General features: G+C 44.6%; 1 protein-coding gene across 6 annotated transcripts in view; it reads left to right on the forward strand.

The window, feature by feature from the left end:
* STAU2 (staufen double-stranded RNA binding protein 2) overlaps nt 1-18,025 on the forward strand; it is a 330,383-nt gene extending 312,358 nt beyond the window's left edge. For all 6 annotated transcript variants that reach the window (XM_044245452.1, XM_044245450.1, XM_044245458.1 and 3 more), the window contains 2 exons: nt 15,682-15,770; nt 16,903-18,025. In XM_044245452.1, the coding sequence (XP_044101387.1) occupies nt 15,682-15,770; nt 16,903-16,996 (183 nt within the window). In that variant the 3' untranslated portion in view covers nt 16,997-18,025. The remainder of the gene's footprint in view (nt 1-15,681; nt 15,771-16,902) is intronic.
* The last annotated feature ends 1,607 nt before the right edge of the window (nt 18,026-19,632 follow it).

The following is a 19,632-nucleotide window of genomic DNA, read 5'->3' on the forward strand; positions in this document are numbered from 1 at the left end:
TACCTGAAACCGAATGGAGACTAGAAAGAATAAGGTTCTAGATTTTCATAATGTTCTATAGTCCTGCTTATTCACCTATAACTTCTGGCCTCCTTCTCAGTTGATAAGGAAGTCAGGTTTATCCTTGGGGAAGATTTTGGTTCCCTTTTTATTCTTGAGATTGGGGTTCACTAGAAACCCTCCACCCTATCATTTGTCTTTCAGGAATCCAACCTCTCTTCCACTCAAGTGCCTTCTGAGAGGTGAAGGGTACGTGGATTTTCTCCTGTGAAGGCTTCTTGTATAAAGACACAATGAGAATTAACAAAGTTGGTGCCCCATGCCCACTGCTGGCATGTGGTCCCTGTGTCCTCTGGAAATATCTACACAGAGAGGCCATCTTCAGGAAGGGAGAAAAATCCAGGCATTTCTTGGCAATATTAGAGCATAGACGACCAGTCCTAACATCTCCAGGTTCACTCTGTTCACGTGGCACCCCATATCCCCTGACTACAAACTGAGAATTAACTCGATGTTAGAGCTCTTGCTACAGCTACCAGAACAGATAAGACCAAATTCTACCCTACTCTGGAGACTTACAACTTAACGTGAGAAGAGAGATGTGTAGATGCCTCAGCAAGTGAGTGCAGTAACATGATACCACCACACCTGCTTCCTCTTCTCCCCAAGGCACCGCCAGATTTAGTATCCAGTGTGGAGATGGGTGTAGTCATGGGTTAGGTGTAATAATATCACCAGGTTCTGGTCAATGGAGTATGAATGCTTTCCTAAAATCCTCCTACATACTGCCTTCCATTTTATTTTCCCATCCCAAAGGAGAGGACCATAATGCTAGCCTAGAAGAGGGCAGAGTCACAAGATGGAAGGGGCCTGGGACCCTGCTTGACTAGGATCCACAGCCCAGGAACACCCAGTTGGTCTTTTCATGAGTGTTGAGATTCTGAGGGTATTTGTTCAACCGTCAGCTTATCTTGACTAATACACAGAACACAGAAATCACAAGTCACTGCTCTCTTCCAAAGACGTCATAAAGGAGGTGCCTGATTTCCCTGGGGGCTCATCCCACACTGAATCTCAGATACCATAAGTACTACTTAACTTTTATAGATCAGGTATTGCGTTGTTGCTTTTTTTGCTTGTCCTCATTCATTAATTTTTCTCTTTTGAAATACCCTTTTATCTTTACTTGGCTAACAATACTAGCTACACAAAGCATGAGAGTTGCATGCTATCAAATTCCAAATGGCTTATTGCTTTTAGCACCCTTCCCCCCCTTTCAGCAAATTCTTCTAGCCTTTTGATAACTTAATTTATATCCTTTCCACATATTCATCCAAAAGGCAGCTTTTAAATTCTGGCATGGTCACCCACTCTTCCTCCTGGGCTTTGATGCTACCAGATGCTAGAGCAAAAACATTCACAATATGCCTACAATCTATTTCAATATATAATTCTATCCAACTGAATGTCAGGCATTTCTAAAGAATGTTGTTGGCTGATAGAATGTCCCTTGCCCAAGTTAAGGTTTTGATTTGAAATTGCGTATTGGAATGCCTTGTGTTACATTTTGCCCCCAATTTATAAATCTATCACAGATTCTCTCTCCAATCTATCTTGCCTCCTTAAAAGATTAACCGTTAAGAGTAGAGTTTAATGTGATAGCTTTAGAAAGCAAATGAAGAAAAATATTTTGCTTTTGAAAGGGAATGTACCCTCAGGCAAGAGAAGAAAATTCTCTGCCTCTTAATACACGTTGGAAACTGCCAGTTGTCATGCTCACAGCTTAAGATGGATTAGGATTCCATCACTGATCATCACATAAATTCTTATACTTATAACCTTACATCTTCGTCTGCAGCCAAGCAATTAGAAAAAAAAAAAAATCTTGTGTTTGGATATATTAGAATGTGTGGAGCTGTTAGAATACCAGCAGTTTCTTGAAACAACTTAGGAGAATTTTTTACTTAAGTATTTGGCAGACCTAAAGCATATCCCCAGAAGTATACTAAATTTCTTCTCATTTGCGGGTGGAGGTAGACGAAGAGGACCATTTGTAATCATTATTATTTAACACAAAGTCAGTCTCTTTCTTTGATTATATTGTCTAAATGAAGGTGTTTTTAGGAAATCAAGATACTAGTTTTCCTTTGAGATGATTATTTAACCATAAACTTTAAAAATTACTTTTACTGGAGTTTCTAAAAATTATCAAACCAAGTGTGCTATTAGCAGCAATATGCTTTTCTTTCAGTGATAGTCAGAAAAAGAAGATATAGTTTACTTGAACTTTATAGTGACTTTACATTTCTCTTAGTTTGAAAAAGGAAGGAACACTTTCTAGAAAAAAATTAGAGTTAATTCCAATAAAGTTCCTTCCAAAATTGCAATGATTGGTGTACAATAAGTTTACAACACATGAGAACACTTACTTTGGAGACCTCTCGTTATACTTCACTTTCTCCATTTAAAAGACTAACATTTAGCACCTACTCATTCCCCCTGAATAATCATTCTTTAAACATTAAATGAATGGTAACTTCTAGGTTTCAATAAATAGGGGAAATGATCTACTCCCTAATTTCCATAGGGAACTTCTGAGAATTAATAAAAATACATATAGGGCATGTAGGTATTCTTGAACATGGCCACTGTCTTTAATTATTTATTTATTCATTCATTCAAGTCATTAATAAATATTTATTGAACGTATACTGATTTAGGAGCAGTAAGCACGGAAAAGGAGACAGCGTGAGTTGCTGCGAGAACACCTGGCTAGGATGGGCAGGTGCAGCTCATCTAGGTCTTGTGGTCACAGTGAGTGACACCTGAGTAGAGAACCAGATGGAATGAGGGAGAGAGCCCATGTGAATAACTGGGGAAACAATCCAGGTCTAGGGAAAGCATATGAAAATCCTTAAGACAGGAATGAACTCGGGGTGTTCTACAAAAAGGAGATATGCTGGCATGGCTGGAGCTCCGTGGGTATGGGAAGCATGGTAAGGAAAATATAACTGGGTTAGGGTCACCTAGGGGTTTGGATCAAATCAGAAATTGGTGTTTTGTATGGAGAGCAACCAGAAACTCCTGGAGGGTTTTGAGCAGGATCTTGACCTGTTCTCATCTACGTTTCCCACCTATCACTTAAGGTATATTTGAAGAAATGGCTTTAGGTGAGCATAGATACAGGGAAATACGGTTAGGATGCAATGGCGTGAGTCTTGCTGAGAGATGACAGTGACCTAGGCTGGAATGGCAGGAGAGCAGGTAGCAAGACATATTTGGATTCTGGATGCATTTCAAAGAGGAACCAACAGAACTTGATAACGGGTCAGATGTGAGAGGTGAGTGAGGTTGATTCCTAATGTTTTTTGTAAGAGCCACTGGTTGAATGAGGGTTACATGTCCTGGGAGAGGAGGGTTTGGAAGATGATAATCTTGAATTCGGGTCTTGGCTGATTTTAAATGCCTTTTACACACCTAAGGGGAGAAATCCACTGGGCAGTTGTATTTGAGAACTCTATGGCAGAAGGCCAGGCTGAAGATAGGAATTGGGGGCCATCAATGTTTATAAGGGATTTGAGTCATAGGCCTCAGTGAAATCATCTAGGGAAGGAATAATGGTAGAGAAGCTAAGAGGCCCAGGGATGGACTTAGAAGTCCGGGCAAGGCAAAAGCCAGCAGTTGAGGAAACTAAGAAGAGGTTCCCAGTGACCTAAGAGGAAGAGCAAGAGGGTTAGAAGTACCCCCCAAACCTAATCTATTAATGTTAGAAAAAAATATGAGGTTGCTGATTAACATACATTCATGTATAGGTTCTGGTGAGCCCAGTGAGTATGGGGTCCCAGCCTATCTGGGTCCCAGCTTTGACAGTGACCCTGGATTAGTCTAGCTTCTGATCTTGGCCTCACCTAAATGGTCCCCATGTTGAGTCCAGGTCCTCCCTGCTGAGTCCAGCCAGGAGTCACCACTCGCTGTCCTACCTAGACAAGTCCTCAGCCTCTGTTGCTGGCTCGATAGCCCCTCCCTCTCTACTGCTCCCCCACCACCCTACACGGGGGATTGGAGGAGGCAGTGATCTAGCTGGGGTGTTCAGTTCCACTGTAGAGCCAAGATCTGAAGGCTTCTCAGTCATGAGAAGAGGTGGCCACAGAGGCTGGTCAGCCTGAATCCCTGAGGTGAGAAAGAGCTTGTCCAAGCCAAGGAACAGAAAGGAGGTGAGCGCAGAGCACTCAGGGTGAAGAGGAGAGGGTATCTAGGTCCCTAAGGGTGGGGGAGGTCTTTGCAGGTTTTCAGTGATGAGTGACTTGCCTTAGAGCACAGCTTGCTTGGATTGGGTGAGGGGCTCCTTCTGTCCTGCCTAATGTGGCCAGCAGAGAACCAGTGCCCCAAGAAAGCACCCAATGTAGCTGGCCCCCTTTCTTCCTGCAGCACAACCTCCCCTCCCGCAGTTGTCTCAGTCAGGCCCTGGCCTCGCCTTCTTGGGCCCAACACCAGCTGGTCTCAGGAGAGAGCAGGGCATCAGCCCTTCACAGCTCCATGCGACTTTCAGTCCCCTGCTCAAGAACTGGTGGCTTCAAACACCAGGGTCTCTTCTCAGTCTGTAGTCAGAAGTCAGACACTGTCTCCTGTGGTTAAAATCAAGGCATTGGCAGCATTGTGTTCCTTTCTGGAAGCTCTGGAAGAAAATCCATCTCTTGGACTTGTCTAGCTTCTGTCAGCTCCTCTCATTCCTTGCTCCACAGCCTTAGCTAACTCGCCCTTCCAAGCCTATAAGGTCACATCCATCTGAGCCTTCTTGCATGGTCACATGTCCCTCTCTGGCCGGCACTGGCTGAGGAACCCTGAGGTTAAAGAGGACTTAGGACTTTGGTTAGATGGGTCCCTCCTGGCAATGTAGGCTAATTGTCCCCCTCCCCGGGTCCCGCTGGGGAGTAGGTCCTGGACAGCTTTGCCGTTATTCTGCGTTCCATGAGACTCCCAGATCTTAAAAGACGATTCAAATACAATGCGTTAACTGTTGGGAAGTACATTCAAAAACCAACTTAAAAAGACATCTTTGAGACTATCAGGAAAAGTTACATAACTTGGGTATTTAGATGATAGAAAGGATTTGTTCTTAATTTTGTTAGGTGTGATCATGGCATGTGTCTTTTCTGATACCTTATTTGGAGTCCTCTGGGAAAACATGAAGATACATGAAACCAGATTGGCAAAAATACTGATCATTCTTAATCTGAGTGGTAGGTGTGTGGGGGTTCAGTATACTATCCTTTGTACTTTTGTAAATATTTGGAAGTGTGAGGCTAAGGAGGCCACCAAATGCCAGGATGGCCACCAAATGCCCCAAGAAAAGAAATCGGGCTTCTGCCTGCCTCACACATTAAGGGAACCAGCAAGGCCTACAACCCATGTGCCATTACCACCTTGGACTCTATTTTGGTACAACTATAATTCAAAATTAAACAGAACTTTATAGGTCATATTGTTTGACCATCACTCCCTATTGTTCCCAACTACCCCCTATAGCCATGCAATGCAAGAGCACATGAAATGCAGTAAAAATTATGAAATAACAAAAAACAAGAAAATAACAAAAATAAAGAATTTTTTAAAATTATGGAATAACTGTATGTCTTTTTCAATTATATACTCAAACCTAGCTGGAATTTCTGTATAGACAGAACAGTGTGTGCCCATGTTCAGGGGCAATGCTTCTCCTTCTTTTTGGAGGAGAATATCAAAGAACCATCAAGTACCAAAGGAAACTTTGGGGCAGGGCAGAATTCAGGCACCATTGCTCCTCAGAACCAGGCTCTCCTTGGGTGGAAGAGATTCCCCTCTGGTCCTTTATTTCAGGATGTGCCACCTTGAAGGTCTCAGGCAAAGCCCCCATTATGGGTCTTCCCGGGGAAGGTTTCCCAGGAACTTTCTTCATAGACCTCACACTGGCCCAGGGAAGGGGAAGCATTAGTTACAAACCCCAAAGAGGATGGAAGCCAAAACCCAAATGACATTTCAAAAAGTCATTAGCCATCATCTATAATCCTTGCAGGTAGACTGTGGGACAGGAGAACCTTCTCTCACACGGATGATAGAGACCACCCAGCTCTGCTTTCCTGGGACTGTTTGTCCTACAGCATATTGTCTATAGGTGGAGAGGCCATGGGTGGGGGTGGGATGGGGTGTGTAAAAGGTGGAGAGAGAGGCTCATAGGAGAGAACCTTTAGAGAATGTCCTGAAGTGAGAAAAAGCAAGCAGGAGCAAGATGCCGACTCAGAGAATAGAGAGAAAACAGAAAGCAGAAATGTGTCTGTAAGTACTTGTCTGTCTTAGGGAGCTTCAGATGGAAACCAACAATCAACCAACCAAGGAATATTCCTTGAAGATGTTCTATGAACATACTGTGCTGATCTCCAACAGGAAAATGACTTGGCTGGCCAACTATTGGAGACAGGACACAAACACATTGAAGATAGCCCACAGTTCAGGGAGGCAGATGGCAAGGGCCGTCAGAAGTTCATAGGTGGGAGACAGGCTGGAAATCAGGGAAGTCCACCCTGGGAAGATGAAAGACTTCAGGAGCAAAGGTGTGGAGGTAAGGAAATTCAGATGTTTTCAGCAGACAAGAGGTAGACCCACCAGACCAGGGCAGGAGATCCATGTGGGTGGGGCTTCTGCAATGTTGGTGTGTCTCCAGGCCAGCTGGCTGGGGAGCTCTTGATAACACTGCCAGGTGTTCCTGAGGCTGGTGACTGATCTGTTGATCTGGGCCTCACACTCTGGGAAACACGCTATAATGAAATTGCAATAAATGCAATTGTAGAGTAGAATGGGGCCAGCTGATGGATGTCAGGCCAAGGATACAGAATGCTATTTGGTTGCTGGAAGTTCTTAATGGCTTTTGATTAAGGAGTGGGTATAATGTTAGAGTTCTCTTAGGAAGAGAGATGGGTAAGCAATCCACTAGAAAAAGTAATAGAAATCTATAAGAAATGGGGGCATAAATGAACATGGAGATAGAGATTGGTCTCAACAGAGAAAGGTATGGTATGCCTGGGTAGCTCAGTCGGTTAAGCATCAGCCTTCAGCGCAGGTCATGATCCTGGGGTGCTGGGATTAAGTACCACGTTGGGCTCTCTGCTCCGTAGGGAGCCTGCTTCTCTCTGTAGCTGCTGCAGCCCCCGCTTGTGCGCGCTCTCTCTCTTTCTTTCTCTCTCTGACAAATAAATAAAGAAAAATCTTTTAAAAATTAAACAAAAAACCACTAAAATAGAAAGGTGTGTAATGAAAGCTCTCATTTATAGTCCAGGAATTAAGCCCAAGAAGCTCAGAGAGGTACAGTAGCTTGCATAGACACACAGCCGGCCTACAGTAGGGCTGGCATTTTAGTCGAGGCCTGAGAGACTGCAAACACCATGCTCCCCACCCTTCCTTGTCAAGGTGAGAGGAAGAGTAGCTGAGTTTCTCTTGTTGCTTTGACCAATGACTAGACTTAGTGGGTTAACCACACAAACGCATTATCTTAGAGTTAATATAGATTAGAAGTCAGACAGGGCTCTCCCTAGCCTAAAATCAAGGCATCAGGAGTTTTTTGGTTTTGTTTTGGTTTTGGTTTGAGGGGAGAATTGGTCTTTTTGCTTTTTTTGCCTTTTCCAGCTTCTAGAGACCCCCTACTTTCCTTGGCTTGTGTTCCCCTTCCTCTGTCTCCAAAACTAACCACATCACTCTGACCATTTCTTCCTAGACGTATCATCCTCTCTCAGCAAAGCCAGGAAGGATTTTCTGATTTTAAGAACTCACGGGATTAGATGGGACTCATCTGGGTAATCCAGAATAATCTTCCCATCTCCATGTTTATACTTCAGTCTCATGTGCGGAACCACTTTTTCCCATGTGAGGTGACATACGCACATTCTGGGGCTGAGGACACGGACATTTCTTGGTGGAGGGGGAGGGGAGGCATCATACTGCCGAGCACAAGTGACACTGCTGCCACTCACGGGCACCTGCCTTTGCACCCAGCAGCGTGTTGTGGTGACATACCATTACAGAGGGGACTTGTGTTGGGTAACGCAGGAATTCTGAAAGGAATGATGTTGGTAGAACAAAACCAGGGTGGTTAGAGTAGATATGGCATCATGGATGTTTGTCCCAAACACACGCGAACGTTCCTCAGCTCTGTCAATCCTGCCTTAAGCTTGACTCTGTATCATTGTCGAGGCTGACATGGATCCCCCAATGTAAGAGCCTGACCACCCAGTATAGAAGATGCCTAAGTCTGTAGTCTGAGTGCCCAAGTTTGTTCCAGTTTCCCTAATTCTAGAGTCAAAATTCCTGTTCTCTGCTTTGGTAGCTTGCCTAAAACTTGCGTGTCTTCAGACCACCACCTGCCTTTTTTGTTGTTGTTGTTGTTGTTTGTTTTGTTTTGTTTTGTTTTACAGTAAATAGCCATCATCTAAGCAGGCTGACATCCCTTTGTTCCAACAGTAAGCCATTCATAAAGTGCCAATTCTATGGAAATGACACGAACCAATAGGACTGTGTGAGCATAAATGAAAAGTGCAGGCTCTATGAAACTGTTAGAATCAGGGCAGCAAATGGTTTAATTAAAGCTCAGCGTAATCCTTTTTCATTTTATTTTTGAAGTCCTATCATTGATTCATCTGCATTGTGGTAGACTGAGGATCCAATTTAGAATTACAATTTTTTCTCTTTGGTATCTTTTATTTTAAAGAAAGAGAGACTTGTGTTTTGTTACAGACCTTTCAAAGCCAGAAAATGATAGCTTAGGGATGTTAAAATTCACATTCTTGGGGCAATAATCCTTAAGCTTATGGAAGAACCTGCTGGTTTTCAGCCACTGAAAGGATTCAGTAGAGAGCCAGTCTCGAAGACTGTTGGGATGAGAAGTTGGGGGAGTCCTCAGCTGCAAATAAAGGCATTTGCTGTTTGAAGTCCCATCATTTTCTCATTTAAGAAGACCTATTTAGTGAGCTGCACATATGACCATTGTGTGCATTTTGAAAGGAATCTAGCCGTTAGAGCTGCTCCCAGGAAGAGCTCCACATGAGCAAGCACTTCGGGGGAAAAAGGCAAAACAAAACAAACCCTGAACACTGACTTAAAAATGAAGGCCACTTTCAGGCATGTGTGACTGCCTTGACTTTAATGGGAACAGCCTGTTTCTGGGATTCAGGATGTAAAATTGGTGGGAAAAGTGTGAAATGAGGAGGGAAAAAAAAGGAAATAAAAGAATCCACTGGACACTATGTTTAAACACCACAAGAAGAACAGTGTGTCATGAAAGGATGAGCTAAAATTCTCATTTTTGCTAACGAGGACCATTGTTATCTCTCAAAAAATGTTTTAATGCTGTTACATTAAAATGTAACTCTTGAAGAAGAAAGCAGGAAGAACAGGCACTGGTTTCAACACAATTTGCTCATTGCTGATGAGAGGAAAGTTAGAAATTGCAGAAATGGCTGGGAAGTCTCACCTCCATTGTACGAACATAACAGACACACACACACACACACAGAGGCGCGCGTGCAAGCGTGCAAACCAAGACCAACAAACAGGCATGGAAAGCATCTTCCTGGCATCTTGTTTCTGGCATTGCTATAACTACGCACAAAACAAGTGATCTATGAAATGGTAGCGACATCTGTTCAAGAACCTGTGGGGCTTTCCTCACAAAACAGTTGTAAAATCTGTTGGGGACCAAAATATTTCTACGTATCTATGTAGATGCTTTCTTTTAAGGGAAACACGCACACACACACACACAAATGGATACAAGTGTTGAGCTTAAAAGACAAGAATAAGAAAAGGAAGTATCATCCACTTCTTTAAAATTTTTTTTAAATTTTTCTTTCAAACCAAGCTACATGAATAGCTTTGAATATACCTTTTCTTCTTTTTTCTTTCCTTTTCTTTCTTCCTCCTCCTCTTCTTCTCCCCTCCCCTCCCCGTCCATCACCAGTCTTCCTCCTCCTGCCCCTCCTCCTCCTCCTCCTCCTCCTCCTCCTCCTTCTTCTTCTTCTTTTTTGGAATCCCAGAACACATAAATGGTCATAAAGCTGAAGTTCGAGATTCCGCATGGTAGACTGCAGTAATGTACGTGTGGATGCTGAGCGAGTTTGTTTTGATTTGGTAGGAAACATTTTCTGACCTTGGAAATGAAATCATCGAGTTGTCTATTTGTCTGTGGCTAGAGCCTCATGGAGGATTCTGGGTACTTACGTTAGTGCATCTTTGAAATTCTCAAATCCACGGTGTGTGGGAAGTTGCACAACTTGGATTTAAGCATCATTTCAGGATGTTCCTCATTAAGCACCCAGATTTGCCTCCTTCCCACGATTCCCCAGCATTAGTTCACAGGGATCACACAGCAAACCGTCCAGGCTGAGGGGGTGAACAGAGACAGGAAGGGCCTATTCTTCTCTATTTACCCTCTCAGTAGCTCCGTACTCAGGCTTTAGATGTCTCTCCAAATGAGAGTTATTTGATTTCGCCCTCACTCCAGTGTCCTTTACTATTATGTAGCATTTTTATAATCTGTTCTTACTTTTTTTTTTAAACAACAGGCCTCTAGCAAGTAACAATTTATTCCGTTGGAATAGTTTAAACATGGAGATTTTGTTGATTTTACCATCTTCTGGACAGATTTGGCTGTGCGTAGGAAAATGTTTTTTTGTGGACTGTTCACTTTCAGCATTTGTTCACAAAGCCATTCCATTATACATTGTTCTTTGGAATGATTGATAATTGAGTCTTGCTAAATGAAGGGGGCTATTTCGGGCATTGCTGCATTATCGTATTCTGGGAGCCGATTTGCTGTAGAAAGTGAAGCACGCCCATCTCCCAGATGGCATCTTTTCATCCGTAAAGTATCCTGTCTGGGAAGGCGGTGGCCGATGAATTGGGGGTAGGGGGGGGAGCTCCCCAGCTGAGCTAACGGACCAGCAGGAGAGGAAGCAGCGCGGCCAGTGTTCTGTTAGGACCTGTGGGAGGAGGCACCTGGTCGACAGCCCCTGCTCATCTCAGCTTTCCTAAACATAGTCGGCTTATCGCTCGCTATAAATCACTGCCGAGCCCTCTGTCCTTTCTCTGTCCGTTCACCTTTGCAATCCCAGCACCTCCTCTTGCTGCAGGACCCTACAGCCCAGGGGCCTAGGTAAACCCTGCAGCTTGTTTTTCCCTCCTTCGGACAACCCCATGCAGGTAGAACAAAATGGGGGGGGGGCAAATAAAGTGAGCAAGACTTAGTACCCTCGAGAATGTTAAGAAATGACAGTCAAGTTACCTTGTTGGGGAGTCGTGGGGTAATCCTAAGTGACAAAATAATTCCTATAGCAATTTAATTTTAGACCAAACTACAAGAGTCAGAGAAGCGCTGAATGAGCCCTTCTCAGAAGTCAACCTAGGGACCACAAGAAGGCTGGAGACTGGCAGCTCCCCATGGTCCCCACAAGACAACAAACCCCTTCTCTAGAAAATGGGGATAATTATATGAGCTGACCTCCAGTAACTATTGTGGGGAATAATTAATAGAATGAGTATGGAGGAAGAAATAAGAGTGAGCTGGTAATAATGATATTGGAAAAAGTCATGCTGAAATTGGCTAGGCTTGAAGGAATTGAGGGGATGTGGTCAAGAATGTGCAAATCTGGGTTCAAATCTCTGCTCTGCCATTCGCTACCTGTGTGACCTGGAGTAGGTTACTGAATTCCTCCCGGGGAGGACCCGCCTGCGGGGCTGTGGAAACACCTGCTGTCACTCAGGTAAAGGCCCCCGTCTCATGACTATGGCAGAGTGATGTTCATCAAATGGTAGCTACTGCTGTTTACAGAGAAGATAAATCACCTTCATTGTCTTTTTATAAATTAGTAAGAAGTCCTCTCCTATTTATAAGCAATTGTATTCAGGATTATCAATAAGATGTGGGTTGAATTATCTCATCAGATAAATAAGGGAATGTTATTTGGAAGCCTTTAAGCATACTTTGGGAGGGAAGAAGCCACGCAAGAATTCTGAAAATCTGTCCGTGGCATTGAGTGAAAGAGCACGCCACCATTCCAGCCTTCAGTACATTCTTTGAGTGATGACAGGCATTTTGAAAGTTCACGGGGACCTGCTTGACATGTTGATAAAATCATCCAGGAGGTTTTGCAAGAGCTAAAACACCGAACCTGCTCCCTGAGACCTGGCCTGCATCTCCTGTGTGCATCTCCTGTTGGATGGAACAGAGCAGGTGTCACTGGCTCCTGGACTTGGTGGAGCAGGACGTTTGGTTCCGGACATTCAGGCAGCAAGTACCCCAAAAACAACTACGGAAAATGAGCTACAATTAGGCTATGAATGACTTTTGAAAATTGTTTTTAAAGTTGTTTTTGATTGCCATTTTGACCTTGTTGGGAGTAAAACAGGACCGAGAAGCCCTGGCGCTCTTATGTGTCTTAGGCAGCAATATCACATGGCCAGTTTAAGGTTGGGGGTACTGAACAGCCCTCCACAATAGTTCCTTTGGGAAGAAATTGATAAAAACTAGCATTCCTGACAATAATTCACATACTACAGGATCAGAAAAAAGAGTGGTTCATCTGTTCAAAATTGTTGACTATACCAAGAACTGTAAGTTCATTAATGCCCTCCCCATAAAGTCAGGCTATCTGGAAAGGTCAGGCATGGACTGGTCTGGAGAGCTTAGCAGTGAGTGGGCCCAGTGCCTCACCCCATACACGTATGCATGAGGCAGGCCTCCAGAGCTCAGGCTCATGTAACAAGCCCTTGGGAGTGTGCACACCCACGGGGCTGTTCACAGCCAGGCACCTAGGAAGTCCATCCAGCACCTCAGCATTTCAAGACTGGGAAGGACCTCAGCCGTCACTCAGTTGAATGAATCTCAACGAAAGCCAAATCCGGCTGCAGACTTCCTCTGGGGGAGGGGAATTGTCCAAATCTGGATCTTTTCAGAGTCCGCTTAATTTTTGAAAGCCACCAAAATTACTCAAAGCCAAATCCAGTGACTAGAATACATGGTCAGGATGGACAAATGAAAAGAAGGTGGGGCCATAAGATGACAAAACTGGTTGCTTGAGTGTCCCACAAAGTGGTTCTGAGAGGTTAATTCCAAGCACCTAGAGGAACACTGCTGCTGTGCTCACAACCTCTCTGAGGGCAGAGGGAAAGCGCCTGTCAGGTATTTATTATTTGTTTATTTATTTTTAGGTCAGAGCTTTAAACACGTGCCTGCGTTTTGGCCTAGAAATTCAATTTCTAGGAATTTATCATAAGGAAATTATTGAGATGGTACACAAAAATTTTAACCATCAGGGGGCGCCTGGGTGGCTCAGTGGGTTAAGCCGCTGCCTTCGGCTCAGGTCATGGTCTCGGGGTCCTGGGATCGAGTCCCACATCGGGCTCTCTGCTCAGCAGGGAGCCTGCTTCCCTCTCTCTCTCTGCCTGCCTCTCCATCTATTTGTGATTTCTCTCTGTCAAATAAATACATAAAATCTTTAAATAAATAAATAAAATCTTTTAAAAAAAATTTTAACCATCAGAAAGCTGGATGCAGCTTTAATAACAGCTTCAATATTGGGAGTGTCTGAAATGTCCAACGGTAGGAACCGGCTCAGTAGAAGAGGACATAACAAGTCAACAGGCTGGGCAGTCAGGCAAAATGATGCCATTGACATTGTCTCTATTGACTTGCAAAACTGCTTGTGTTCAATGGAAAGAGCAGATTATAAAACAGTGTCAAGATATGATCTAGGTGAAAGCATGTGCATATGGGGAAGAGATAGGAAAGCACATGGAAACATTGTAGCAAGTGGGAAATGGGTGGGTGGGATGGTGACTATTTCCGCATTTCTTTTTGGTTTATATCTATTATGATTGTCCTGTAATGAAAGCTGTTTTTATAATACAAAGATAATAGAAGGAAACATCACAGGAGAAAGAGGTTCTACTTTGCTTAAGGAGGAATTATGATGGACCTATATTCATTTGTGAGAGTTCTCATAATGAAATTTCACAAACCGAGCGGTTTAATCAACAGCAAAGTATCTTCCCACAGTTCTGGAGGTTGGAGGTCTGAACCCAAAGTGTTGATGGTTCCCTCTCAGGGCGGTGTTCCAGGCCTCTCCATAGTGCCTGGCAGTTTGCTGGTGATCATTGATGTCCTTTGGCTTTGGTTGTATCACTGCAATCTCTTGCCTCCATGTGGTATTCTCCCTGTGTGTGTGTGTCCACACGCAGAGTTCCCCTTCTTGTATGGACATTGGTCATATTGGATTTGGGCCTACCCTGTTCCAGTAGGACTTCATCTCCCTGAAAACTGCAATGACCCTATTTTCAAATAAGGCCACAGTTTGAAGGTATTGGGGGTCAGAACTTCAATATATAGAGTTTTGGGGGGAGGGGTACAATTCAAGCAGTAATGGTATCCCAGTGAGAGAGCCACACTTCTACCCAACTGGAAGGAGCGCTTACCCGCCACCTAGGCCTCTGTCAGCCTGCTGTACGGCTTGAGCAGGGGCCGGACCAGTGGGGTCCAGCACTGACATCCCTGCTTGATTTCTCCTGTAAACCTGAAACTACTCTAAAGGAATTACCTTATTACCTTTAAAATTAAAATCAGAAACTCTATTACGAGCAGTGACGTTTACAAGGGATCACACACTTAGCTACCCCAGAGGGGCCCTTGGCAGATACACGTTTGGGAAACTGCAAGGGTTCATTAGCCCTTTCTCAAAGGCAGTTGAGAAGACGCAGATGACCAAAGTGTGACCCAGCGGGATGTCGAGGATTCAAACAGCCCTAGCCGCTCACACCTATCTCAGACTCAACAAAGCCCTTCTAATGGAGCTTTAAAGTGGTGCCGTGTGGGGGAGGGGAAGAAGAACCAAATTCTTATTCGAAGAAATAACAGTTTGGAACGCGCACAAGAGTGTCAACAAGTTATGTAGATCTTATCAGCATCGCATTTTTGGTGCCTCCCAGCTATCCAGCGAGGCTCCGCCAGCCTGTCGACACCCTTCAGCGTCCCACGCATGACGGGCAAATCAACACCTCGGGAGGCTCGGCTGTGGCCAGGCCTGCCTCCCCGGGCCCCGAGGAGTGCACATTTTCTCTCTCCTCGCGGAATACCATCCTGCCACCCCCTCGGTATGCATGCGTGTCTTGGGTCCACTTCTCTGCTCACTTCCCGTGACTTGGTGAAATATAAAATGGAACAAGGCCTTCGTGCTAACTTTGGGAAGAGTACCTCGGCTGGGGAAATCTGATGGGCTCGCCTCGGAAGGGTAGTTTCGGTAATGTGAGGAGAAATTATGCAAAGTCGTTGTCAGACTGCAAGAGGCTTAAACTAGGTGTTTTTACGTTTGCAGATAAAAACTCTGTGACTTAACAAAATCGCAGATGAGGGACTGGGCAGGAGACTTTGGGGGTTCCTCTCCCCACCTCCTCCCTCCACAGACGTAAAACCCTCCTGGTATATACATTGCTCATGATAATATAGCCTTTCAGATGTAATTTTGCTAAATGATGCAAAAAAGCATTTATTTAGACCAATGAAAATGATAGTCTTAAGTATACATCTCAGCTCTCTTTTACACTTACCTGTTTATTAACGTTGAAGTCAGTGAATGGATCTCCTTGTGTGTTTGTTTTCATTTCTAGGCAGCTCTAAGTGCCTTGAAACAGTTTTCTGAACAAGGACTGGATCCAATGGAAGGGGCAATGAATATTGAAAAAGGTTCTCTTGAAAAGTGAGTAACTCTTCTGCTGTATTCTTCCACTTCTACTTTTGTAACTGTACAGAAAAATGAGATATCGATGACACTAAGGTTAAAAGAACCCCTCAAGACAATGATATCTGTGTCTTACAAAGTTATTCATAACACAATTACATGTAAATAAATGAGAAACAGTAGTATATAGGGTCCTTTTCCTTTCCCATAATATGTCCGTGAAGGTTTTAATCTACTAACTGATCATTATTTCTGCATTTTAATGCCTTTGTTGGAAAAATTTATGTGAGTTTTGCTGACTACAGAGACTTGCACAACTCTTAAAACATCAGTTTGACTTCATACCTTTGAGCTTTCTTCTAGCTAAACCACTTCCCAAGGTAAAGATTTTCACTCACGCTCCTGCTAAGCCATGGGCACAAGAGAGAGGAAAGAAAAAGCAGCCCAGATGAGGTGGTTCCTCTCCTTGACCGCATTTTGTTTTTCGTAGTGTTGTAGAGACGCAAACAGACGTTGCCAGCCAAGCGTGGCTCCCAAGGGCTGCAGGGTGAGAAGGCAGCTGGATCGAGTATTTCTGAATCCAGCTCGTAGCCTTTTATGATACTGGACATCAGGCCTTACCTGAGGGCCTGGAGTTTAGGTATTCTCAGAAGCCCAATTTACACTAGAGAATCAGAAAGCAATTGCATTACCGTAGTGGAATCCGAACACTTTCCAAACCATTAATAATTGCAAGTGAGATTTCCAAACACACAGAAGAGGAAATAACATTTTTGAGAATGGAAAAAAAAAAAAAAAAGGTAACCCAGGAAGTAAAAACCAGATATATCGATCCTCCTGGTTAACAACCAACAGCGCTTGGCCGTTGGTCGTTAATATATAAACGGGGAGAGCGTGAGAAGAGCACATTTGGTAAACAGACCTGGCATTTTAAGTTGTCTATAGATTGGCAACCATTTATAAGCTAATTTAATCAAAAACATTTCCACATGATCTCATCAGTAGACTATCTGAACATAAATATTGTTGTTTCACTTTAAAATGTCACTTTTGTGGTGACCTTTGAATCCCGTGTGCCATCTGCTAATAAACATGTCTGAAGACGTGCAACCCTGGGCCTTCAGCTCTTGTTAATGTATTAATCTTCCAGACAAGCCCAGCATCTGGGAGAGAAAGCGGACAATAACCAGACACACCCGGGCTCCATCGCTCAGGACTGCAAGAAATCCAAGTCGGTCATCTAGCAGCTCCCAGGACCGCGGCTGCCACCACATCCTTATAAACCTGTCAGCACGCATGAGGGTGTCTGTGTTCAAGGAAATGAATGACTAATACCATTATTTGAGTCTTATGTGAAGACAACACTATTCTAACACAAGCGATAATATGCATAGTACTGTTTACTCAACCGGGGGGGAAATAAAACTTTGAGCATCTCCCTTGGAACCTGAGATCAGATCATAACTCATTTGCCCAGAGGCAGCAGAAATCCGATCCTGCTACTGGAGCTTAAAATAACAATTAATGAGACGTGTTAGAAACAGAGGTAAAAATTTTAAAGGATTAATAGGGAAATTGGGTTTGGTTCTGTTGTTAGGATTGTTTTTTGTCGTGGCGCTTGTGTTCAGTTCTATTCTCTCTCTCTCTCTATCTCTCTTGTTTTTAAATAATGCTTGATGATTCAGAGATTAACCCATGACGTGCTGTGGAATGTGATGGTCGTTGTCTTCATATAGAGTCACACGGTTCCTCTTTTTCTGCCGATATTTGTAATCTTCATCCTGTATCCATAGGAATAACTTTTAAGGCGCACGCCTCAGAGATGTATGCAAGCAAACGAGGTTGGAATCAGGTCCGATATTTTATTTAAAATATGAAATAATGTTAGGAACCACTAGTTTCAGTATACTCGAGGAATTCAACAAAAACAACCAGTTGTGGGTCTGGAGCTCCATCAGTCCTGTAGCCCCTGAGGAGGCGTCTGGCCTCCACAAACCATTTCTCTGGGTTCCACGTTCTGCCGTGGAAATCGCACCCACCCTCATCCGTGTGTCGTAGCCCCTCACTGTTTTGCATCGAGCGCGTTCTTAACCGCCTCTGGACTTGGGACAGTGAGTGGGATCAAACTAAATCATGTACATGGCGGGGAAGGGACAGCCTGTCGGAGGGGCTGTCACCGTCTTGCCCGCTTGTAGCCAGCCACGCTCTGGACCAGCATGTTGGAATCCGGCGTGTAGCGAATGCAGTAAACATTTGGTCGGTTTCTGTGTGAAGTGTTGTCATTGTTGTTCTTTCGTTCCCTGGCTCTCCTCTCTTAACTCTCACCTCAGCGAGCCCCGTCCCGAAGGCCGCCACCCAGCCTCATCAGCCCATGGTGTTGTTTGGGGGTGGGGGGTGCCCTGGTGGCCTCAGGCGGGGCGCCCGGGCCCCTCGCGCCCCCGTGGGGCCCCCTCCCAGGTGACTCGGAGCCAGCTTCCCGACCGGCCCACGTCACCTCATTGTTCAGCCTTTCTCCGTATTGATTCGCCCACGTTGTGCAATGAGAAAACACTCGATGGGCTCACGGCTCGACCCAACATGACAAGAGAAATATAATTATGTAAGATTTCATAAGCAAAACCACCACAAATCATGATCGGGCTGACTCACACGCGACTGGAGAGTAAACAAACAGCAACATAAGGAAATAACTCGAGGGTTGTTTTTAATGATTCCCATGTGGGGAAGTCCGCCAGTATTGAGAGGCTGGGTGCCCTTGGAGGAAATGGGTCTTGTTACATAAAGCTGGGTCCTTGTGGAAATAACAGCGCGTTTGTAAAGTTGGGGGTCACAAGGTAAGCCAAGCTGAGTAACATGTCCTGCTGCCTAGCACCAGGGTGCAGAGGGCCCTGGATCCTTCCCTTAGGAGGGACGGGCTGTCTCTTCGGCTCTGCCTTTCACCTGAGGCTTAGGCTCTCGGCTGGGTTGGTTGGGGAGGGCGGGGGTGGGGGGGAGGCGAGGGCCGGGGAGGGGGACGGGCCTGGACACAGCACTCCTTCAGGCCGGGTCTTCAAAGTGGATCTTCAGTTTACCAAACACAATAAACAGGGACTACCTCCTGCAGCCCACGGTCAGCAGCAACACCAAGGGCCCAAGGCTGTCAGGGTTGTTGGAGAGTGGTGAGCCCCCCAGGGAACAAATAAGCTCATGGGTTCTCACCACCCAAATACGGGAAACCTTAAACAGTCACCCTCAGAGCTGAGGCATCCACAACACACCAGGGTGGTGGTGGGCATGGTGGGGTGGGGGTGGGGTGCAAATTTGCATAGGACCTCAACTTTAATGGTGGGGTAATGATCTAAAAATTTCATCCCATCTACCTGCTTGAAGAGCCTGGGCAAGCTTTTAGATACCGCGCCCCCTCCCCGACAACGCAGCACTGTCTGGGAACCTTTGGGGTTTTCTTTGGGTTGGATTAGCAATGCAAATATTGGGTGGCCTGCAGACCCTTCCAGGAACCCACTAGGATGCTCCAAGCTCATTCCAAAGCACAATGTTATATATCATTAGAGGGGAAACCATTAAGTAGATTTATTGAAAGAATGTTTCTTCGGCACAACGAGATCTTTTTGATGAAAAATGGAACTCATTATTCTTTAAAGGACACAGATTGACTTATCTCCTTTATCAATTACAGTGTCTGCTTTCAGCTTTTCTCAATCAGCAATGGGCTTTGTAGTCACTTCCCAGGGCTGAGGCCAATGTGCTTTATGAGAAAGCTTTGTTTTTACATTTTAATTGGAAATATAATATTGTACTTTGGAACTCTGACCATCCCTTTCCAGTACAACCTGCCAAATATCGATGGTGAGACACCACCAACCAGGCTGCCACAAGATAT

The sequence above is a fragment of the Neovison vison genome, chromosome 4 (assembly GCF_020171115.1).
Source record: "Neovison vison isolate M4711 chromosome 4, ASM_NN_V1, whole genome shotgun sequence".
Classification (NCBI taxonomy): domain Eukaryota; kingdom Metazoa; phylum Chordata; class Mammalia; order Carnivora; family Mustelidae; genus Neogale; species Neogale vison.